Genomic DNA, 19,851 nt, shown 5'->3' with positions numbered 1-19,851 from the left:
AGTGCCAGATGAGAGAGGAAAAGTGTAAATGTGTGGAAACTATGAGAGAGGGGGCAGGACAGTGAGCGTGAAAGAAATGTAGGGGCAGTGAGAGAGAGAGATAAAGAGATGTAGGGACAATGAGACACAGAGAGAGCAAGACAGGGAAAATGAAAGGCACAGTGAGGCAGAGGGATTGCAGTAAAGGCAATGAGAGGGAAAGAGAGGAAGGTACAGTGGGGGGAGAGAGCGAGGGACAGTGGGCCGGAGGGAGAAGGCCAGGGGGGACAGTGGGAGAGAAAGAGTGAGGGGGATAGACAGCAAGATTAGGGAGGGGTGAGGAGGGGGGGGGGTACACTAAGAGAGAGAGGGGAAAGGACACAGAGAGAGGGGGAAGTGACAGCAGACAAGAGGAAGGAACAGCAAGGGCAGGCAGAGAGACAGACAAAGGGACAGGGAGGGGGCAACAGTGAGAAAGATGGGGGCCATGAGACAGAGGGAGACAGAGGGACAGAGGCACAGCAAGAGAGACAGAGGCACAGCAAGAGAGACAGAGGCACAGCAAGAGAGACAGAAGGACATTGGGGGGGGCAGTGAGTGAGACAGATGGGGACAGCAAGGGAGACAGAGGGACAGGGAGACGGGGGGGGGGTGGGGACAGGAGGGGGGAGCAGTCAATAGGGGGGCAGCCAAAGAGAGATGAAGGCCAGAACAGGGGCAAGGGGGAGGGACTGATGGGGGGAGCCAGAGGGACAGCCAGGGCAGGAGGGGAGGGACAGCCAGAGAGAGGGACAGGGGGACGGGGATGGGGGGGGCAGCGAGAGAGAAGAGTGAGGGGTGGAGGGACTGCAAGAGAGAGAGAGACACCACAAAAGAGACATACAGACTGGGGGGGGGGGGGACAGCATGCAAGAGTGACAGAAAATGTGCATGACAGCGAGTGCAAAAGTGTGTGAGAAAGAGAGGGAAAGGCTCTCTTTCTGTCTGCAAACAAGGAAAATGGGGGAAGTAAGGAGAGGGAGAGACAGAGGGGAAGCAAGAGAGAAGGAGTGTTGGGGAGAGAGGAAATGGGGGGGTGCTTGAGAGGGAAAGTGAGGGGGGCAGCAAGGCAAATAAAATGAGGGACTGAAAGACACAGAGGGACACCTAGAGAGCGAGAGGACTAGCAAGTAAGACAGTGAGATGATGAGTGCTACTGAGTAAAAGACACAGAGAAAGCACAAGTGAAAGACTGAAGGAATGTGCAAGAGGTAAAGCACAAGTGACAGATGGAAAAGCATGCGGGGGCAGGGGAGGGACTACAAGAGAGCAAAGGAGCATGAGGAAGATGGACGAAAAGAGAGTGGGGGAAGCACGTGAAAGAGATCAGGAAAGCATGTGAGAGAGTGAGGAAAGTGCAATCCATGGCAGGGGAAAGCACCTTCCCAGATGGAGAGAAGGGGGGGGGGGCAGAGAAAGGGTGGAAAGACTCAGAGGGAAGACAGAAGAGAGACACAGACAGAGGGAAAGGGGGTATGAGGGAGGAACAGCAAGGGGGGGAGAGAGGAATTGGGGGGGGGGGGGGGGAGAACACGGTGGGGGAGAGGGAGAGAATGTGATAGGAGGGACAGCGGCAGAGAGGGAACAGGGCAGAGAGGGGTGGTGAGCCAGAGACTGAAAGCATGTGCAGGAGGAAAAGTGCAAGCAAGAGAGGAAAAAGGTGTGAGGGATGGAAAAACATGCAAGAAGGGGAAGGAAATCAAAAGAGGAAAGCAAGTGAGAATGAGAGAGGGAAAAGCATGAGAAAGATGTGAGTGAGGGGAAGTGTGTGAGAGCTGGAAAGCATGCAAAAGAGCTGGAAAGCAGAGAGGGGGGGAAGGCTCAGGGAGAGGCTGGAAGAGAGAGAGAGGGGGAAGGACCAAGGGGGTGGAAAGCTCATTAGAGAGACGAAAAGCACATTTGAGGGAATTGGGGAGGGAGGCTTGAGACAGTGGAGAGAGAGAGGAAACATGGAGGGGGGTAAGAGAGAGAAAGACAGAGAGAGCAAGGAAAGGAAGTGCCACAGCATATGCCAGAGGCAAGGCATGTGACACAGAGATGCAGTGTGTGAGGGAGAGAGGAAGAGGGGACAGCAGAGAGAGGCAAAGCATGTGATTGAGGGGGGAAGTGTGTGAGAAAGGGAAACCAACAGAGAAAACGTGTGAGAGAGAGGGAAGGCAAGGGAAAGGGGGAGAGAGGGAACACAAGGGAGAGGGACAGAAGAGGGAAAGCAAGAGGGAGAGAGGGGGGAGCAAGGCAGAGACAGGGAAAGATGGGAATATGAGGGGAAGAGAAAGAGGGAAGGGAACAGGAAAAGAGAGAGGGGAAAACAAGAGAAAGGGAAAGCAAAAGGGGGGTAATGAGAGATCGAAGGGGACAGCATGAGAGAGAGGGAGGAAAAGAACACAAAAAACTGACAATGGGAGTGAGAGAGAAAGTGTAAGCATGAGAGAGGAAAATTGTGTGCCTGGGAGAGCATGCAAGCGAGGGGCACAGCGGAAGAGCAAAGTGACACAGAGAGAGGAGGGTGGGCAAGAGAAAGAAGACAGACACAAGAGAGTGAAGGCACACAAGAGATATATGGAAAGCAAGAGAGGGGGACAAAGTGCGTCCAGGAGAGAGGGAATGTACATTCAAGAGAGAGGGCATGAACATCCAAGACAGCAGGAAAGGGCGTATGACAGAGGGGGAAACATACAGGAAGAGGAAAGGGCATGGGAAGCATGTGAGAGGGAAGGAAAGCACCTGAGAGGGAAAGCACATAGAGAGAGGGAAGGCCTGCCAGAGCAGGAGGGAGCGCGAGCGCGAGGGAGAAAGCACATGAGAGAGGTAAATCATGTGTGAGAGAGACCGAGGCAAAGTAGGTGCCAGAGAGACAGAGGCAAACCACACAACAGAGAGGCAAAGCGGGCCAAAGAGGCAAACCGTGTGAGACATGGGAGTAGGAAAGTGTGTGAGGGAAAGAAGGAAAGCAATATGGAGGAAATATATGTCTGAGAGAGACAGAGAGGAAAAGTGTGAGAGAAAAAAGTAGGAGAGATGGAGAAGAGGGAAAGAGGCAAAGCAACAGAAAGGCAAAGCAAGACAGGGACAGCAGGAGGTGGAGGGAGGAAAAGCACAAGTAAACATGCAAGCAAGAGGAAAAGTGCAATCAAAAGAGAGGAGAATTGCATGAGAGAGGCAGGAAGCACATGAGAGAGGGGGAATGTGAGATAAAGAAGCTGAAAGCAACAGACATTGAGAGAGGGAAGCACCTGAGAAAGAATAAACATGCGTGGAAGTGAAATGAGAGACAGCAAACAAGATAGTGGCGGAGTGCATGTGAGAGGGAAAGCACTAGAAAGAGGGAGGTAAAGCATGTCTGAGAAAGAGGAATAGCATGTGACAGAGAGATGCAAAACAGGACAGAGAGAGAGATGCAAATGGAATGACGGAGATGTGAAGTGTGCAAGGGAGGGAACTTAAGGGGGACAGGGAAGGCAGAGAACGGAGGGGGAGAGGGGGGTAAAGGAAGAGAGATGAAGAGAAATGGAGAGAGCTAGAAAGAGAAGGAAACGGAGAGGGTGGCAAGAGGTACAGACAGGTAGCATGAGAGAGAAGAAAAGCACAACTATGAGACTGAAAGCACGATCAAGAAAGAAATCACATCAGAAAGAGGGGAAGTACACCAGAGAGTGCAACAGCATGTGAGGAGGCAAAGCAAATCCACAAGAGCAGGTAAGCATCTGAAGGAGGTAAAGCGTGTGCACAAGAGAGGCAAAGTGCACGCAAGACATGAAGCATGTCAGACAGGGTGACCAAGACAGGAGGAAAGCTTGAGAGAGAAGTCCGGGGGGGGGCGGGGAGGAGAGCAAGCACATCAGAGGGGGAAAACATGCCTGAGGCAATGGGAAAGCAAGAGAGAGAAAGAGGGAGGGAAAGCAAGGGAAAGAGAGAGGGATACTGAGAGAGAAGTAGGGCTAGCAAGCAAGAGGAAGAGAGATAGCAAGTGACAGAAGTAGGGAAAGCATGAGCAAGAGGGAAAGTGCATGCAAGAAAGTAGAAAAATGTCTCAGATGGAAAAGCACACGAGGGAGGGGAAAGCATGAGAGAGAGCGCGAGCTAGAAAGTGAGAGCGATGAGAGGGAGGTGCAAGAGACAGTAAAAGCACATGAGAGAGGGACAAAGGACATGAGAGAAACAGGCAAAAAATGTAAGACAAAAGTGAAAGCATGTCAGAGGGAAAGTGAAAGAGGAAAGCATTTGAGAAAGAGCAAAAGCAATGAGGGTGGAGATACACAGAGGGGGAAGATGGGAGGGTGGAAGGGGGGACAGAGTGAGGGGAAAGAGAGGGAGGGAAGGAAAGAGGAACAAGAGATTGAGAGAGAAGGTGAGAGAAAGAAGGGAACTGAGAAAGAAGGATAGTGAGAGGTAGGGGTAGTACAAAAGGGGGAGGAAAAGCACAAGAGACAAAGCATGAGTGAGGGAAAGTACAAGCAGGAGAGAAAGGGATTGTGCGACAGAGAGAAAGCATGCAGAGGGGGGGGAAGAGAGAGAGAAGCAAGTGCAAGAGAAAGAAGAAACATGCAAGACTGTGAAACTACAGAGAGATGCAAAGTGCATGTGAGAGGGAAAGGGCACCCGACAGAGGGAAGGGCAAGAGAGAATAAAGCAGGTGACAGAGAAACTAGGCAGGAGAGACGAAAAATTATACAGAGACGAAGTGCGGGGGGGGGGGGGGGGGGGCAAGTGAGGGGGGTAGTGAGAAGGAGAGGTGAAAACAAAAGGGATAGAGAGGGGAAACAGAAGAAAAGTAAATCAAGGCGGGGGGGGGGGAGAGGAGGAGAGAGAGTAAGACAGAGTGAAGGAGGGAACCAAGAGAAAGGGGAGGAGACAGATAGCAAGGGTTAGCAAGGGCTACCACAAGAGAGGGAGGAAAATCACAAGGGACAGGAAGCATGAGCAAAAGGAAAACTGCAAGCAGGAGAGATGAAAACTGTGCAACAGGGAGAAAGCATGCAAGATAAGGAAAGAGAATGGGAAAGCAAGACAGAGAAGGGGAAAGCAAAAGAGTAAGAGAAGGAAACATAAGAGAAAAAAGAAACACACAAGAGAGTCAAAGCACACAAGAGACAAAAGGAAAGCATAAGAGAGTCAATGTATGCATGAGAGCGCAAAAATGCAACAGAGAGAGAGGGATAGTGGGGGGCATACTGTGCAACAGAGAGAGGGATAATCAGCCACAGAAAGAAGAAAGCACAAGAGACTGAAAGCATAAATTAGGGAAAGCACATGCAAGAAACGAAATGTTTCAGAGATGGAAGAGCATGCAATGGATGGGGAAAACAAAGGACAGAGTGGCAAAGCAAAAGAGGGAGAGGGAAAGTGAGGCAGAACAAGAGAGGGAAATGCAAAAGACAGGAAAAACGAGGTGGGGGGAGACTGCGTCTAAGAGAGAAGACAAGCAGGGGGCAGGGGGGCAACAGAAGGAAAGTGCATTGGGGAGAGAGAGGGAAGAAACACTCTTAGAGAGGCAAATCACATGAGAGAGAGGCAAACCATGAGTGAAGCAATACAAAGGAAAAGTGTGTCAGAGAGAGGTACACCATGAGATGGAGAGGGCCAGCACAAGAAAGAGGGAGGAAAAGCACAAGGAAAAGTGAGTGAGCTGGAAAGGGCGTGGAAGAGAGGAGAGAAAGCATGTAAGACAGGGAGAAAGCTGGAGACCATGAGAGAGAAGAAATGTGCTTGAGTGAGAGCGCACACATGAGACAAGGAAAGCAAGAGGGAGAAGAGAAGCACATGCAACAGGGAAAGCTTATCAGAGAGTGGGAAAGTATGTCCAAGGCAAAACATCCAAAAGAGAGGGAAAACATGTCTGAGACAAATGGAAAGCTCAGAGAGGGAAAGCAAGAGAGGGAGGAAGTGAGCAATCGAGAGTGAATAGAGTGAGAGCACAAGCAAGAAACCAAAAGCATGAGAGGGAAAGTGCACACAAGAAAGACGAAAACTGTCACAGATTGAATAGCATGTGAGACACAGGCAAAGACAGTCCAAGAGAGAGGGAAAAGGTGGGGGGAAAGGCAGGTGCAGACAGAAAAGCGGGCAAAACAAGGTGGATGGGAAGGACACGGGACAGAGGGAGAGGAGAGAGAGGGGGAGGTGAAAAGGGAACGAGAAAGATGAGAGGGGGAGGGAAAGCAAGAGAAAAGGGAAATGTGAGAGAGGGACAGCAACATGTAGCAAGGAATAGCACAAGAGAGGGAAGAAAGACACAAGTAAAAGAAAGCACAAGTGGGAAAGTGCAAACAAAAAAGGAAAACTGCAAAAGCGGCAACATCTTAGAGAAAGAGAGAAAACATATCTGAGAGAGAAAGAAAGCACATCTGAGAGAGAAGGAAAAATTGCAGGGGGACAGAGAGAGAAAGAGAAATACATAGGGAAAGTGAGAGCAAGAGAAAAAGAAAGCAATAGGGAGACAGGGGGAGGAGGAAAGGTGGGGAACAGAGAAGAAATAGAAAATAGAAAAGAAACATGCAAGAGCACAAATGCTGACAAGAACATGAGAGATAAGGAAACCAAGAGAGAGGCAAAGTATGTGTGAGGGGCAAAGTACGTCAGAGAGGCAAAGTGGGTTTAAGATTGTGAGAGAAGGGAAGAGCCTGTGAAAGAGAAAGCTGATCAGAATGAGAGGGAAAGCACATCTGAAAGAGAGAGACAGAGTTTCTGTGTGAGAGGAAGAACGTGACCAAGAGAGGGAAAGGTTGGGGGGACAGAGGGAACTGAAGACAGCGAGTAAGCACATTGCAAAGAGGGAAAGCATGTCTGAGGGAGAGAGACGAACGGAAGGACAGAGAAGGAGTACAGAAAAAGCCCAAGACAGCCAGAGACAAAAAGGCAGGTGCAAAACAGAGAGAAGGAACCTAAGAGTGAGACTGGGGGATAATTTGTGAGGGAGAAAGAGAGCACATTTGAGACAAAGGGAAAGTCTGAGGCAGGTGGATAGCAAGGGGGAAGAGAGAGATGCAAGAGTGAGAAAGAGGGATAGGGAGTAACAGAGAAATAGCAGATACTGGAGTGAAAGCACAAGTGAGGGAGTGAAAGCACAAGCAAGAGAGAAAGTGCATGCAAGAATGTCTCAGAGATTGAAAAGCACATGAGGGGTGGAGAAAGTGAGAGAGACGAAGCAAGGAAGAATGAAAAAGGCAAGCACAAGAGGAAAAAATCCTGTGAGAAGCGAAGTGTGTGAGGGAGAGTGGCAAAACATGTCTGGAAGAGAAGGAAAGTGGAGGGGCAGGAACACAACTGAGAGAGGGCAAGCATATCTGAGGGAGAGGAAAAGATGGGAGACAGAGTGAGAAAAATAGACCAAGGAAGCAAAAGAGAAAGGACAGAGAAAGCTGGAGACAGAGGGAGATAGGGGAGGGGGGAAGAAAGAGATGGAGAGTGAGGTGGAAAGTTCAAGAGAGAGAGGAATCATTGGGGGATATGATTGAGAGGGAAGGATAGCAAGCAAAGAGAGAGAGATGTATAACAAGAGAGAGAGTGGATAGAAAGTGAGACAGAGGGGGATAGTGAGAGACTGAAAGTTTGAGTGAGACAAAGTGCAAATAAGAGAGAAAAACTGAGAGATGGAAAAGCATGAAAGGCCAGGAAAGAACGTCAGACAGGAAAGCAAGACAGAATGAGAGCGCAAAGTGCCTACATCAGCACAATGGCAGCAAAGCACATAAGACAAAGCAGCAAAGTGCATATGAGAGAGGGGTGGGGAGTGGCAAAGCACGCACACGAGAGGCAAAGCTTGCATACATGAGAGGTAAAGCATGAGCACAAGAGACTGAGAAGTGAGAGAGAGACAGAGAGAGCGAGCATACACGCATGCAAGAGAGAAAGGCAAAGTGCATGCGTGCAAGAGGCAAAGCACAAATGAGGGAGAGGCATAGCACGTGAAAGGCAAAGCACACAAGAGGCAAAGTGTACGAGAGAAAGGCAACGTGCACGCAAGAAAGACAAAATGCACGAGGGAGAGAAATGCATGTGAGTCGGGGAGTGTGCAAGAGGGGGAAGTGCATGCAAGAAGGGGATGCACGCAAGTGGAGGGAAGTGCACACAAGAGGCAAAGTGCACGCAAGGGGCAAAGTGACAGGATGAGACAGGGAAGTAGAAAAATGCACGAGAGAGGGACAGCATATAAGACAGGTGAAATGCAGGAGAGGCAAAACATGCAGGAGGAAGAAAGCAATGGGAAGGCATAAGAGAGGGAACATACATGCAAGAGGCAGAGCACATAGAATCATTTAGGCTGGAAAAGAGTTAAGATCATCGAGTCCAACCATAACACTACCAAGTCCACCACTAAATCATGTCCCTAAGTACCACATCTACATGACTTTTAAATACCTCCAGGGATGGTGATTCAACCACTTCCCTGGGCAGCCTGTTCCAATGCCTGACAACCCCTTCAGTGAAGAATTTTTCCTAATATCCGATCTAAACCTTCCCTGGTGCAACTTGAGGCCATTTCTTCTCGTCCTATCACTTGCTACTTGGGAAAAGAGACCGACCCCCACCTCTCTACAACCTCCTTTCAGGTAGTTGTAGAGAGCAATAAGGCCTCCCCTCAGCCTCCTTTTCTCCAGGCTAAACAACCCCAGTTCCCTCAGCCGCTCCTCATAAGACTTGTGCTCTAGACCCTTCACCAGCTTCGTTGCCCTTTTTTGGACACGCTCCAGCACCTCAATATCTTTCTTGTACTGAGAGGCCCAAAACTGAACACAGTATTCAAGGTGCGGCCGCACCAGTGCTAAGTACTGGACGATCACTTCACTGGTCCTGCTGGCCGCACTATTTCTGATACAAGCCAGGATGCTATTGGCCTTCTTGGCCACCTGGGCACACTGCTGGCTCGTATTCAGGCAGCTGTCAACCAACACCCCCAGGCCCTTTTCCACAGGGCAGCTTTCCAGCCACGCTTCCCCATGCCTATAGTGTTACACGGGGTTGTTGTGACCCAAGTGCAGGACCCAGCACTTAGCCTTATTGAATCTCATCCAATTGGCCTCAGCCCGTCAATCCAGCCTGTCCAGAACCCTCTGTAGAGCCTTCCTACCCTCAAGCAGATCAACACTCCTGCCCAGCTTGGTGTCATCTGCAAACTTACTGAGGGTGCACTCAATCCCCTCATCCATATAATTGATAAGGATATACATGACGGAAAGGCAAAGCATATCAGAGAGAAAGGCAAAAGGCACATAGGAAAAGGGTGTCAGAGAGAGGGAAATACGGGTGCAGAAAGACAGAAAGAGAGGGGAAGCCTCAGAGTGAGAGAGAATGTGAAGGGGGGAGAGAGGGGGAAAGGGACAAAAGAGAGAAGGAAGAGAAACAAAGTGAGAGCATGAGGGGGAGAGAGAGGAGTGAAAGCCAGTGTGTGTGGGGAGGGACTCAAGAAAGCTTGAAAGACAGAGGCGAAATGCATCCAAGAGTAGGGAAATGCCCAAGAGAGGGGAAATGCAAATCTAAGAGGGAGAGAAAGCAGATCCAAGACAAGCAGAAAGCAGGGTATGGTTGGGGGAAGCTCTACAGATTGAGAGGAAAAACTATACATATAGGAGGGACACAGAGTGAATGAGAAGCAGAAAGCACAAGTGAGAGACTGCAAGCTTGAGAGGGGAAGTGCATGCAAGAAAGGAAAAGTCTCTCAGAGACAGGAAAGCATGTAAAGGAGAGGGAAAAGAAGAGACAAAGAAGCAAAGAGAGAATGAGGGAGGGAAGTGCAAGAGAAAGAAAAGGCATGTGACAGAGGGAAGGTGGGAGAGAGAAGGAGGACCCAGGTAAGAGACAGAATGTGTGACAGAAAGTGCAAGCAATTTGACTTTGTAAGAATTTGAGTGTGTGTGTGAAAGATGGCAAAAGTGTGAGACATGGGAAAGCATGCAAGAAAGGAGAAAATCTAGAGAATTGAGAGGAAGATAGGAAAAGGAAAGGCAAGAGACAGAGGACATACAAGACAGACACACAAGAGAGCAAAAGTGCATAAGAGAGAAAGAAAGCAAGGGACAGTCAAAGCACATTCAAGTGAGAGAGGGAAGCATGCAAGAGGGGAACACACAAAGGAGGGGAGGAACACACAAAAGAGATGGAAGTGTGCCAGACAGGGGAGGAGCACAAAGGAGAGGGAAGCAGGCAAGAGAGAGGGAGAGAGGCATGTGAGAGAAGGTGGAAGTGCGTGCAAGAAGGTGAGAGGTGCATGAGAGAAGGTGGAAGAGTGTATAAGAGGGGGAGAAGCGTGTAAGAGAAGATGAAGTGTGTGCAAAGGGGGGAGAACGCACACAAGGCAGGGAGGATGCATGCTTGAGAGGGAGAAAGCACAACTAGGAGAGGGAGAAAGTGTGTGCAAGAGAGGGGAAAAAGCATGATGGAGGATCATGAGGGGGGAAGTGTGAGGGAGGAAGCATGCAAGGAGGAAAGCACATGGGGAAGCACAAGAGGGGGGAAGCATGCTTGCAAAGGGGCAGAAGCGTGAGAGGGACAGAAGCACATGGGGGAGGAGAGCATAAGAAGAGGGGAAGCCCATGAGACAGAGGTAAGCACATGCGAGAAGGGAAAGCACATGCACAAGAGGTGGCAAAAGCCTGCACATGAAAGAGATGGGGAACATCCATGCATGAGAGATGGTGAAAGCCCAGGCATGAGAGACAGGGTAAGGGCATGAGGAGGGGAAGCATCTGTGAGAGGGTGGGAAAGCAAGAGAGAGAGGAATAGCTGGGGGCGGAGGGGAGACAGGTGTATAGCAAGACACACAGAGAGAGAGAGGGGGATACCAAGAGAGAAGCATGAGCAAAGGTATAAGAACCCCATGTAAAACCACATTCTGCGTGCCCCAGTTTGGCTGGGACACCTCATGCACATGAATAAGTATCTACTCTTGTAATTCTATACTTGCCTCCTTGTCTCTCTCCTCAGTCTGCACAGGCCAGTTGCAAATTTTTATGACAAGAGAGAAAATGCGCAAGAGAGGAGGCAAGTGTGAGAGGGAGAGAGGCAAAGCACATCAAAGATGTGTGAAGTGTGTCCAAGAGAGAAGGAAGCTCTCTTGGGGCTCTCTTGGGGGGCTCTTGGGGGCTCTCTTGGGAAGCTCTCTTGGGGGGGGGGCGGGGCTGGTGGTGAGGAGGTAGCAAGAGAAAGAGAGGGATGGGGAAGATACCAAGCAAGGTAAAGAGAGGGATACCAAGCAAGAGAGAATGAGGGACAGCGAGTCAAAGACAGACGGGAAGTACATAGGAAAGTATAACTTCATTTTAAAGCAGCACCAAGGTTCAGGGTCCTTCCTCTACTAACAGCTGCGTGGACTAATCAAAGAAATCTTCTTAGATGTCAGTATAGACAAACCTAATCTCTTTCATCAGAATTTACTAAAAGTCCTTTTATTGCACCCCAGTGCCTATGATTTTTGAAAATAACATGCCACATGACCACTTGCTATCCTGCATCTCTGACGCAAGTTAGCTTTCCTCTGTTAAGTTCCAACAGCTGTGCTTCACTAATAATAGGAAGGACTACCAGAAGTTTACTTACAGACACAAAACCTAACCAACCTTCATTTTTTTTTCATATTTTCAGAGGCTTCTGAAGTCTTTCTAGAGTCCCACTAACAGATCCTGTCTAGATTGTCATTATTCTTTGAAGAAATTCTGGTTGCTTACCATTGGATCCCAATGTTTCTGCCTGAAATGGATGTCCCCTAGGCTACTCATGCCCAATGTCATTAATGTTGATTCTCCTAATAGATTCAATAAGCTTATGTGTGTATTAAATGTAATGAATTATTCTGTGTAAGCAGCATTTGTAAATCTAGCCATACAGGATTGCAGAAAAATATCATCTTCACAATGCAGAGGAATAAAGGTCAAATACTGTACCCTTTTGTACAGCAAAGTGATACTGAATACCTGCACTCTAGATAGAGTAAGAAGCATCTTATAGCTCTACAGATACACTAAGAACTGGCAGGTTGTACAGCCAACTAAGCTACATGCCTTTGAGCATACTTCTGTAAGTCAGATGAACACCAGAAGAGCAATAGGAGGAAGACAATGTAACCATAAAAACCTCAAATTAGAGCTTAGGCAGAAATAAAAAACAATTTCAGAACCCTTTCCTTTCAATTCAAGATTACCCACAAAGAAGAAGTGATAGGCCACTTAAAAATTAAAAAGCATATCTGATGTGCTTACTGAAAGTGCCCTCTACCTAAGCCAGCAGTTCTGTCGGTGAGAACAATCTCATACCAATGGCAGTACATAGCTTTTAAATGGTCTTATCGATGCTATGTGGCCAACTCTACAATGCATTTGAGCAGTAACTAGCACACTGGAGCACAAGTTCTCAATTACAGTCATCAGTCACTACTAGAAAACAAACCTCATCTTGGATACGCCAGGTCCAAAAAAAATTAGATGATAATTTTTTAAGTTCCAAATCTGTTCAGATGCTTACATCTATCTACACAAAGCAAAAATAACCTAACCCACCCCAAATCTGTGTATTTATAAATTCTGTGCACACAACCTTACTTAACATTTACACAAAAAGAGTTTCATCCCCTAAAACACAGCTGCATAGCTGGTCCGTGGAGCAAGAGGACGACATTTATTTTGCAAATGACCTTGAAGCAACTGGTCATTTGTTTACAACATAGAGGCAACTGCAGGGAACCCTACTTTGCTGGATCAGTTTTCGCTACTAAAAAAATAGTTTTCAATACTAAGAGCCACAGCTGCCTGAAGGAAACCTCATAGGAAAAATCAGCATCTCACCAGCATAACAAAGGAATGAATGAACAAGTATCCATCACAGAGCACTAATGATGTCTAAGAGAAATCTCCAGCCATCACTGCAATAACAGCATGTCAGGAGATACCTAAGTGAGTAAAATACTATTCCGACTTGTGGCAATAAAAACCCATTCCAATTTTTCAAATCAATTCCAGATTTCCTTACACATCAACAAACAAGTAGATACCTTCTTCTATACATTTTATTTATTTTTTTATTTAGAGAATGGGACTGCTGGCAAACACAATAGATAACAGGTATTTCCATTTTAGAGAATGCAGCAGCAGTATATTCTTCATTGTAAATATTTTTTCAGCTTTAATTAACCTAAGGAAGAGAGAAAGGAGTGAAACCAGAAGAATTAAAAACTACTTATGTAAAATACTGAAGGGTTCAGGGAAAAATGTTTGGATTGTTTCTTTGTCTTTAAGGAGGGCTGCACTTTCTACCTGGGACTCAAAAAGAAAAAGTATATTGAAACAATCACTGCATGTCTCGCTTATGTCAGAAAGAAAAAGGATTAATGTATTAACATGGATTGTGAAAGGGGGACTCCATGAATCAAACACATTAGGTTGCAGACAGCAAAAGCTGATGTTAACTGCTGAAATTCCTTTAGCTAGCATGCCTTCCTAATTGTCTTTAGATCAGCATTATAAACGAATTCACAGCAAAACTTAAGTTTTCTGTGCTGGCATTCTATATTAACAAAATCACTGCATAACATTAGAAGTTTTGCAACTATTAACACCCTCCTGTTGCGCATAACTTCCATTTTCAATACCTGAAATCGATTTGCTAACATGAGAGCACTGTTATAACTTTTTATCACTAAGGAAGAAAAGCCAATAAGCATGCAGGCTTCTAATGCCAGGAAACGTCCACCAGTTCACCCTGATACCCGACTCATTAAACCAATTAAAACACAGATTGCAATGTGCAAGTAATCTGAAAACTATCACAATGCCTAGCTAAAGAGTGGTAATTACACAGCACTGTGAACATCACCCCCATGACAATTTTGTTTGGGTAGGAGCTTGAAAACTGGATCCATCTGGAGTGTACTGCACAGTGAGGTCATATAATGTAGGTCAGATTATCCAACAACATGGCCCTTTTCCCAGTCATAAGGATCCCAAAATCCAAAGTTCTACTTCAGATCAGAGCAATACAGCTGTCACTGTAAAAACTACCCTTTACATGAATCAGGTGCTCTCTGGAATTTATGCAAGTCACACAGAGAATACTTGGTTAAGTTTAGGCATCAGTTTAATCAGTACTCCCTGTCTCAAAAATAGTTTCAAGAGTTATTGCATGGTTTCCATGGACACTGAAGTCAAAGAGTTCTTCTTACTATTTCTGTCTGTGAAAATCCCATCACATTTAAGCTGCCAAGTTTCTTAGGAGAGCCTGAAGGACTAAAAGTGGCAGTAATATCCATGTGACTGTCTATCACATGCCACTTAATTATTTTAGAAACATATTTACCTTTCCATATGAGGAGACTATTTTATAGTTCCACGTGTTTGATCAGATGGAAGCAAACTGTTTAAGGAGTTCCAACTACGTTTCCAGAGCAAATGTATTATTTCAGAAAGTCCTTATCTTCTATTCAATTTTACCATGTTGACCAAAGATATATGGGCTACATGTATCTAATGCACTTTCACCTCACAAGGAGGCTTTTAACACCATCTCCCGTAACATCTTCACAGGCAAACGGATGCAGTCCAGGCTAGGAAAGTAGACAGTGAGGTAGACTGAAAGCTGGCTCAGCTGCTGGGCTCACAGGGTTGTAATCAGCACTACAAAGTCCACCTGGAAGCCAGTAAGGAGCGATCAATCCCAGGGCTGATACTGTTTGACATCTTCATGAATGACCCGGATGATGGGACAGAGTGCCCTCTCAGCAAGTCTGCATGCCATACAGAACTGGGAGGAGTGGTTGATACAGTAGATGGGTCTGCTGCTACTCACAGGCACTTTGACAGCATAGAGAAATGGGCTGACAAGAAACTCAATAAGTTTAACAAAGGGAGATGCCAAATCCAGCACTTGGGGAAGAAAAAACCCATGCACTAGGACAGGCCTGAGGCTGACCACCTGGAAATCACCTTGGCAGAGAAGGGCATAGGTTGTTCCTGGTGGGCAACAAGTAGAACATGAGCAACCAAAGTTCTCTTGAGCCAACCCAGGGCTACGGTGGGAAAAATAGAGCCAACAGCCTGAGGAAGGTGATCTTTCCTCTCTGCTCAGCAGTGGTGAGATCACATCTGGGGTTCTGGATCCAGTTCTGGGCTCCCTGGTACAAGACAGACATGGGTGTACTGGAGCAAGTCCACTGAAAGGTCACAAAGATGATGAAGGGACTGGAGCATCTGACATAAAATGAGAGGCTGAGAAAGCTGGGATTGTTTAGCCATGAGTAGAGAAGGCTCAGCAGGGATCTCACCTATGCTCATAAATATCTGATGGGCAGAAGTAAAGAAGACGTACCCAGACCCTTTTCAGTGGTGCCCAGTGAAAGGATGAAAGGCAATGGACACAAACTGACATACAACAAATTCCACTTAAACATCAGAAAACAACTGTTTTACAAACAACTGTTGTCATACACTGGAACAGGTTGCCCAAGGAGACCCTGGAGTGTCCATCCTTGGAGATACTCAAAAACCAACTGCACATGGCCCTGAGGAATCTGCTCTAGTTGACCCTCCTTCGGACAGGAGGGTGGGGCTCCTGACTCAAGTATTCTGTGATTTCATAAATGCAAAGTACAGAGAGAAGGAAGGGTATGCATGTGTACTTGCCCCTAGGAAGTAATGCCCCAGTGGAGCTCAGCTTCTAAGAACTCCAGCAAGAAGCTCTGGTAAGCCAACCTAACTGATGCAGCTATAAACTACATGGGCTAAGTGGCTGGAATAAACAAAGATAGCTAGCACTGAAGTCAGGCTTCCCTGTCCAGGTCAACTTCCTCAGATGCAACAGCTTTAAAACAGGCTGCAGGATGCTAGAGACTTTGCTAAGAATGGCACTGCTGAGCAGTTCTGGGCATAACCCAGAGACTACAACTACAGCTGAGACTGTACCAGGATGGGTCAGGAATCCTGACGACATCCTGTGGCAATCTAACGGGACCCACTCAGCATACTGCAAAAAACCAGGGCAGCTGTATTCTTTTAGACCTTCTCATCTGGAAGAAGCGGGGAAAGGATCTTCATCTTGCACTCAGGACCACATAAAAAAAGGAAAGGGTTTGAATTTCACTGTCCAAGCCACATTGCTTATAAAACAGTTAATAAGAAGCCTTTATAAAGAACATTCTAAAGCATCCAGCAGTTTTTTAAAACGCTCAGTCTCCCATACATTTAAGAAAACGCATGAAGCAGCTGACCTCTGCCTTCTGCAGTTTCAGCTTTGGCTCCAAGGAATAGCAACAACCATTTGGCCAGCAACAGCAAAGCATAAGAGTAAAATAAAAAGCATACGGACCAACTTCTGAGCACCATAACATACCAATTTAAACAAGTCCCAGAGGCCACAGAGATTCCAGTCCAGAGTTATTCACTGTTTCATAGAGGAAACAATCTTACCAGTTGACCCAAATGAACCTTAAAACGGCTACAGACACGAGCTGCTTGATGGAATCTACTTACATAAGTGATGTGGGTATTACAGGTCACAGCTACCCACTTGAGAGCAGTTTAAGCCAGCACTGTACCTGGCAACACTACTAGCTGAGCTTTTAATCTGCAAAAATTCAACCAAGAAAACATCAGAACAACAACCAACACTACTACAGAGGCACATTATTTGAAACAATACTAAATAAATACAGATCCTCAAAGATTTTGTTACAGAAAGTTTTGTATTATTTTGTTAGAAGAGCTTTCAAAAAACATGCTATATGGTATCATTTTGTCTTCATTGTATGTTAGTGTTCATCACAGTCTGCAGTCTAGGGTTTAAACAACATTAAAACTTCAGCTCTTTAAAAACATTACAGGAGCTCTTATTCTTTCCCTCTCCCCCCCCAGACAATGGCACTGAGGCAGTTTAGTCCACTGTGCTCGAGTCCTCCAAGCCCAAGCAAAAAGTTCCAGTTCCAAAGCACCTACAGTGTAATAATGAAGAATGGAAAGTGGGACTGCTAAAAAAACCAACACAGGAACATGGATGTGACCAGTGAAACTGTCTAGCACTATTTTAAACAAAGCATGACAGAATTGTAAAGGAATTGGGAAAAACAGTAGATTAATAAAACGTAAGTAATATCTAGGGTCATGGGTCACATATTTACTAGAAGACAAGAGGCGGGGTTTTTTATATGTACATGGTAACTCTTTTTAAAAGAGTGGACAAAGAATGGAGAAAACTGGAAGAGCTTGGATACTGGGAAGATATATTGATGGAGCAAAGCAGTAACTAAAGCTAAACTGAGGAGCATTAGAGAGTTAAAACTGAGTTTGGTGCCAAGACACCAGGCAGTAAGGAAAATTCAGGAAAGGGGTTTCTGTGGTTACACAAATCCAGACATCAATAATTAGTGTCTTCCACTTCTACTCCTCCTGAAGCAGAAAACATCAGAATGAACAGACAAAAGGCTCGTTTTCAGAGGTATTATACATAAAGACCAGTACTTAGACAGTATCAATCTATATAAGATCAAAGATGACTTCAAGGTAGCTGGCCTCAGACTAAGAGGTAACGTTCTACAGTGAGTCTCAATCTACACTAAGGAGCGCATTACTAGACCAATACAATGGCCCAGCACTGGGCTGCATAATTCCACTGCAATAAAGTAGAGAGAGCTAGACATCTTTAGAGAGCAATAGGACAGACAGGCAAATGAGTGAATAAGGTGATAATAACTCTACCTGTCAAAGGTGCCTGTTAATACAGAGCAATGGACACAATGACTGTGCAGGAATTTAGCCTGTTAGAATAGGTCCTTCTTGGTTCAAAACTAGTGGACTAGTCTATGCAGCTTGGTGAGCTGGGCATCCCATCTCCCTACGCCTTTGATGAACACGCACGTGCCAACACAAGTTCACACTGTAGATACAGCCCTAAACAAACAAGCAAAAAGAGAAGAGAGAAGCCAGAAAACAAAAAGCACTGACAGGATGAGACCAGATGACACTCTGTAGATAAAGGGAAGTCAGAGGTTTACGGAGGATGACAATGCATAAGGCAAAGAGTTGTGATAAACTAAATACTGTCTAAAATCCCACCTGCCAAGCCTGCTGCAACATTTTGTTCCCTGTTTAAAAAAAAAAAAAAAAAAAAAAGATACTTTTAAATTCCACAGATAACAGAGTCCTGGGATAGTAAGTACTATCCCAGACTTTGGGACAGTAAGAATTTAGACACTGCCAAATGTTATTTCTGTGAAAATATATCAAGTTTTTGCATTTGTGCATTGATATTACACGATACGGAATTTACAACTCCTCTCACTTTGTTAACATACTGCATCTCTGTTTGAATGCGCTGGATAATGAGTTAAATGAAATATTAGAAAGTCCAATTGGATTTTACATGCACACTCTAAGTTACATAAGCATTTCCCAACTATGTCTTCTTAAAATTCCAAATGCACTGATTCATTTTACATTAACCCATCTGCTACACAAGATACCCCAAACTACAAATATTTTAGCTACAAATGACTGCAATAACCAGTAACATACAATAAAATAGATCTGGTTTATTTATAAAATGTTGTATGTCACTATGCCAAACAAGGACAGACATTCAAAGAACAGCATGTTAGTTAAGTTTGAATTCTATTCTATTACTTTAAAAAGTCCTTCTGAGGTCTTCTACTTAATAGGTTCCAAGAATAATGTTTTTAGGTAGCACATGCTGTTACAACAAAATGTAATAAAATTTTAAGTAATTTAGCACAGCAAACTGAGAACTCATTAAGAAACAAAATTAGTAAAACATACATGTATATTCCCAGTGCAAAACTTCTGCAGAGAAAATGAAACTGGAAGAGTGAGGTGATACAAACTCATACCAACAAAAGAACATGCATTTTCTTAACAGGAAACTAACTTCCAAGGAAAAAAATGATGTGAACAAAACTATTTGTTTGAAAAGTATATGGATCCACTATATGGATAGTGTTTATATATACAGTATGTAGAGGAGCATTACTTTATTTCAAAACATGATTACCTGCTAACTTCAGAACTCAAGTAGCAGAGCAGATGAATGGCCCAAAGCAAAGGTCCTGCATATGTTGCAAATGCTGTAAGAAAGATAGCTGGTATCTCCACATAGCTTTCTAGTCCCACAAAACCTGCTGAAACATCCACAGTAGCAATGCCATTTGAATTTCCCTGAAAATACAAATAAAAAAGTAAAGATTCAAATGTCTCCAAAGAAACATTTATAATACATTAGAATAATATTAATTATTGCACCAGTTAAGGACTTACTCTTTAAGCCACTTTATAGTACAGCCATATTTCTTTATGTCAGAATTTCAATAAAGCAGCTTACCAAACAAGAGCTTCTATTTAGGATTTACAGACTAATGAAGGCATAAAAAGCATGATCTTTTGCTTGTCTTTCTTTGTCTGCAAATTAACATGCCTGTTGTTTAATAAATTACATCCAAAAAAGAGTTTAAAGCAAGCAGCTACGCTTGCTAATTTCAGTCACAGTAATAAAAGTAATGCATTTTTCATCATACATGGTTCAAACCCAAGATTTTAGGCCTGTTGCCTAAAATTACACCAGGAAATAAGTATTTCTTGCCCTTAGAGACAACAGGGCTCTAATTTAGAGCTGTAGTGGAACACTACACCGCCCACCTGCCTGCCCCATGACACAAGTTGCTGCATGTAACCGGATTAAGACAGGCAAATTCAGAGAGGTTTCTTCTTCCCAAGTCTTTATACCACAATAGATTGCATTGAAATAGACCAAAAGTCAGCCTAGATAGCCTGAATCATCAATAAAAGGCATTTAGAACCTAGAAAGAGAAAAACACAAGGAACACACAGCAATGAAAGCATCAAGAGCTGT

General features: G+C 45.3%; 1 protein-coding gene across 2 annotated transcripts in view; it reads right to left on the bottom strand.

The window, feature by feature from the left end:
* PIGG (phosphatidylinositol glycan anchor biosynthesis class G (EMM blood group)) overlaps positions 1 to 19,851 on the bottom strand; it is a 101,039-nt gene that overhangs the window by 23,739 nt on the left and 57,449 nt on the right. For both annotated transcript variants that reach the window (XM_075526810.1, XM_075526811.1), the window contains exon 12: positions 18,997 to 19,160. In XM_075526810.1, coding sequence (XP_075382925.1) covers positions 18,997 to 19,160 — 164 coding nt within the window. The remainder of the gene's footprint in view (positions 1 to 18,996; positions 19,161 to 19,851) is intronic.

This window comes from Mycteria americana, chromosome Z, assembly GCF_035582795.1.
Source record: "Mycteria americana isolate JAX WOST 10 ecotype Jacksonville Zoo and Gardens chromosome Z, USCA_MyAme_1.0, whole genome shotgun sequence".
NCBI lineage: Eukaryota > Metazoa > Chordata > Aves > Ciconiiformes > Ciconiidae > Mycteria > Mycteria americana.
This window is presented reverse-complemented; position numbering and strand designations above follow the sequence as displayed.